The sequence below is a fragment of the Chenopodium album genome, chromosome 10 (assembly GCF_948465745.1).
Source record: "Chenopodium album chromosome 10, dcCheAlbu1.1, whole genome shotgun sequence".
NCBI classification, from domain to species: Eukaryota; Viridiplantae; Streptophyta; class Magnoliopsida; order Caryophyllales; family Amaranthaceae; genus Chenopodium; species Chenopodium album.
The window spans coordinates 20,765,094-20,770,036 of record NC_137843.1 but is presented as its reverse complement, the minus strand read 5'-3'; the positions used below and the strand labels follow the sequence as shown (position 1 = coordinate 20,770,036).

At 36.9% G+C, this 4,943-nt stretch overlaps 1 protein-coding gene across 1 annotated transcript; it reads right to left on the bottom strand.

The window, feature by feature from the left end:
* Positions 1-284: 284 nt before the first annotated feature.
* On the bottom strand, positions 285-4,693 carry LOC145562347 (U-box domain-containing protein 11-like). Its single transcript, XM_081622595.1, has 4 exons — positions 4,208-4,693; positions 3,647-3,763; positions 3,123-3,557; positions 285-1,540 (listed from the first exon to the last, which is right to left on the bottom strand). The coding sequence occupies exons 1-4, from the start codon at positions 4,526-4,528 to the stop codon at positions 464-466; spliced, it is 1,950 nt and encodes a 649-aa protein (XP_081478721.1). The 5' UTR covers positions 4,529-4,693; the 3' UTR covers positions 285-463.
* Between the last annotated feature and the right edge of the window lie 250 nt (positions 4,694-4,943).

Here is a 4,943-nt window from a genome sequence, read left to right as displayed (position 1 = left end):
AGTTACAGAATTTTCAGGAGTTTGGAAATTTGATTCTGAAACGAGTTAGAAGCAAAAGTTACTTCCATGAGTTTAATACTTTAATTACAATCAAATTACAGGTAGAAATCTATCTCTTAAACTTAGCAAAGGAGAACTACATAATTCTTTAAAAGGGGAGGAGATAAAAAGAGAAAAAAAAATATATCATAAGAAGAAACAAAACAGTAAAAAACTGTATCTACAATTATTGATTAAAGATGTAAGCAATAGCTTCGTATAAAATTGATTACAAATAACAGATGAATTGAATTTCCTTCACACCTTCACCAAGTAAAAAGGTATAAATACAAAATACAACAGCAAGAGAATGGCTTTTCATTCTCATGCGTAGAGCTCGCAATTTCTAGATCTCGAAAGAAACCCTGTATTGACAAACAAGAAAGAAAGGAGCAGATTGAGGATGAAAAAGAAACAACACAATTTAATTCTGTTGTTGCTGCAGCTTTTTTAGCAATTCCAATAATGAAGTGGCTTTCCTCTTCGCTCTCTCTGTGCCACTCTTCGCAATTTCTGTTAAAGGTATGGCAGCACCTAGCCTACTCAAAGACGTGAGATTCTCCATATCTCTCTTACACAACGCAAGCAGAATAGCTGCAGCATTCTCCTTGTTCCTTGGGAGACCTGTTCTTAAAAGATCAATCAACACGGGTATTGTGCAGGCCTTAACAATGACGATCTTAGCCTCTTGGTGACCAGCAAGAACGGAAAGTATTGTCAAAGCCTCGTCTACCATGGCACCATCAGATTCTGTCAGCATCATCATCAATGCTGCAATTATCCCAGCTCTCACAGCTCTGCCTTTATTACCCTGATATATGCACAAATTAAAAAGTGCTGTAGCAGCATCTTTCTTTCCTCTGGGACTTCCGTTCTGGAGCAAATCCACCAATGCTGGTATCGCTCCAGAAGCACCAATTATTATTTTGTTTTCATCTGCAAGCGACAAGCTAAAAAGGGTAGCCGCTGCATTTTCCCTTGCTTCCATGCTCCCATTGCGGAGGATTTGAACGATGGACGGGATTGCCCCCGCTAGCATTATTAGTTCCTTGTTATTTTCATAAATAGAAAGGTTGAGAATGGATGTAACTGCATTCTCTTGGGTTAGTGCATCATCATTTGTTAATAGGTGTACCAGGACAGGGATAGCTCCTGCTTCTGCTATCAGTATCCTGTTATCTGTACTTCTTTTAGAAAGAGACCGGATTTCTGCCACTGCGCCTCTGCGTTCATCTACCAATCTGCTAGAAAGCTTACGCACAAGGACCTGAATTGCTGCAATATCTCCACTTACATCACGGAATGACCCATCGCTCTTCTTAATTTTACCAGTCATTAAGGCAGTGGGCTGCTCAATATTGTTCTTAGCACACCATTGATAAATTAAACTTCTTAAGACATAATTTGGTGTTAGAGTGGTGTTTTCGAGCTTTTGTTGAGTTTTTGGACAAGTCTTGTTGCCAGAATCAATCCATCTTTGTATGTAAGATCGCTCATAGGTCTGCAAGTAAATAATTATTATCAATAGACTAGTAAGATATAAACCAGATCTCCAACAGAAGCTAAAATGAAGATGAGTAAAAACAAGACCACAGAAGCTACTTCAGGTATCTACATTAGAAGATCTAAAGACAGGGTGATTTGGATGGATAACAAAAAATAAATAAATAAAATAAAAGGGCCCTTTCAAGATTATTGAGTATGAATGACGGCTAAGTTACCCAAACTCAACAATAAGTATCAGATATGGGTATATGAGCTTTCTCTTCAGATTGGCCAAGACCCAGAGGTCCTAGACTATTTATCCAAAGGTAAGATGGGCCATCTTATGAGAACTTTGTAGAATTTAGTCCAAATTAAGTGGCCAAGTGTCATAGCCATGCCGAGTATCCAGAAAAGATTCTTAAGATAAAATGTAGGGAATTTGAAAACCATCAAAGGCTTCATTAGAATCCCTCAGAGAGGAGAGAAGGGAAGGGATTCTGAAAACCTTTACCCTCTTACCACAAAAGGTTTTAATACAAGGCATAACAAAAACATTGGCATGCAATTCATTGCACTATTCCCTCTCCGAAGAACCAAGCTTGAGAAACCCATGCCAATTTTGATAATCAAAAGTTTTATATATAATCTCACCCTTAAGCAGGGTGACTTTTCACGAGTCAATACAAAAGTATTGTATGAATCCACCCTTTAGCAACAATTTAAGTTTTAGGTAATCAACGAGGTGTAAGCAAACTCAACCACCACTCCAATAAAAGACCTTATCAAGCACCCAATTCATTTCCACCACCCCTCACTATGAAATGGATGACTGCTACCATTGTTTTAGTTCATGCAACTCAAGTCTTGAAACCAATATATTCCTGTCACCACCACCTAGATTATAAACCCTATACTCCTAAGCTCCAACGACACTTATTTATATTTGTGCTGACCAATATCATTAGCAAGTACGATGAGGGATTGATGGATCCTTCCTACACATTAACTTGATATCAAAAGAAGATTACTAATGTAGAAAAGATATCCACCATCTAGAAGAAAGTGCAATCACAAATAAACAAATAGCTTTACATTTCTGTTACGGAAAAAGATCAAGAGATAATATTTGGCCACTAAGGTTTTATAAAATCTCAAGCAAGGTCATCTTATTAGACTGCTAAACAGCAAAATCTGAAAGTAATTCTCAAATAAAGATTCTAATGAAAGTTATTGTGAATATGAGAGGCATAGGTGGTTGTGGAAGCTGGGTGACACTTATTGTGATGAAAATATTAACTATTCAATTAAGGTTAATGAGTGGCAGTTAAAACAGAAAAGAAGAAAAGAATGACAGAGTACATACAAAAATATAACAGTGAATTGACGGAAAGTGATGAGAGGCTTTGAAAATACTAATAACGAGTAAGTTGATGGAAAGTTTGACAATTTTTAAAGAACGTTTCATACATTTTCATTCTTTTACTAACAGGCATTATTTCAAGCGTGTTTGTTTTTTATTGGTCTTCCTTTAATCATGGATCTTGGCTCAATTGAACCTGCAACAAGTCTAGTAAGATTTCACAGCATTGATAAAATACCTGTCCTGTAGACACAATAACAGGATCTCTCATTATTTCAAGAGAAATCGGACAGAGGAAATCTTCAGGAATCGATACAGACTCAGGCTTACTGCTTTCATCTTGATTTTCGACAGAAGATTCATCTCCCTCTTCAGCACTATTAGATGCACAAACAGATGCTGAAGCAGAGGAAACTTCTACCCTTAGCGAGACTTCAAGGGAATCACTCGTTGAAGAATTCCCTGGTCTACCATTCTTGACCTTCCGCTTAAATTCCTGATCAATATTACCTATACTACCCAAATGCAAACAATCAAACCCTTTATTGCCTGATTGCAGCATTTCCAATTCATTTAGCAAAGGCTGAGATGCAGCACGACTGATTTTGCTAACACTGAGTGGACCGCCATATCTTTCAGTAGCTCGTTTCAGCTGCGTTCTAACCAGCTCAACCTACAAAACCATACGACATCAAACCCCACGATCAATTCAATTCACGTGTTACACATAAACACACGACATATCAAACTCGGTTTTTATACCTGCTCCTGAACCTCCTCTGAAACACCAAACTGTTCATACGGAATATTCGCTAACGCCTTCTCCAGTTTCCACGTTACACACTGAAACTGAAACGCAACTCTCTTGGTGGCACCATCCTTCATTAAACAAAAACAGTATTCACAATTTACTCATTTTAACAGCAAAAATTTACGATTAAATCCCAAATTTCTCGATTAATAATATTTCAATCGAGCTAAGCTAATACTTCAATCGAACAAAGCTAATACTTTCATCAACCATATAAAAATTTAATCCTTAATCAACAATTGCTAATCTATGTAACACAAAATTTTCATTTCCCATTACTAATTATTACAAAAATTTGGCATTCAAATTATCGTATTGCTTAATTATAGATAGGAAAGATTTTAGCAATACATGATAAACTTTCTAAAAATAAATAATTTAACAGCTCCAAAAATCCAAAAAAAAAAAACATGTAATAATAAACCAATTAACAATATAAACAGAAAACGAAATTTAAAATTGAATACCCATTTCAGAAAAAATAAAATTAAGATGATCAGATCTGAACATACTTCATTGGGATCGAAGCTGGAAGCAGCCAAAAGAAGTCTTCTAGAGTCTTGAAGAGAGAGAAACAAATCGAAAAAAGAAGAAGATGAAGAAGAATGAGCAGCAGATTCCGAAGAATCCAAAGAAAGAGGTTTATAATCACGGATCTCTTCAACCAAATGAGATAACAAAGAAATTCTACGGCCTAAATCAGTGCAATCTTTCTTAAACAAATCGGTGAATCCGCCATTACTGGAGATTCTGACAACGTCGGAAATTACAAGATCGAGATTCTCGGCGAGCTCACCGTCCATGGGAGGAGGAGGGGAGGTGGGGTCCGCCATTAGAGGAGAGAAGGAAGGAAGAGGGAGAGGTGAGGAGAGAGAAAATGAGAGGTGAAGAGGAAGAAGAAGGAGGAGAAGATGCACATGGTGTGGTGGGGTCTGGGTTTAGTGGGGGGAAGAGAAGAAGGGAGAATGAGGAGGAAGATGTGATGTTATGAAGAAAAAAAGGGTGGCCGAGATTCTCGGGAGTGTAATGGAAATTTGGAGTATGGAGATTAATTGATTATTCAATATGGGGGAATATGGGGGATAATTAGTGCAGCTGTTTGGAATTAGTTTTTACGTTGATTTTTTACCTACTGAAATAAATATTATGTATTTTTGTTTGTTGACTAAATTTGTTGGGATGTATTAACTGAGATAAAAGTGATATTGTGCTTTGTAAGTTGACTAAATCATGGGAAGTATTGAGGTA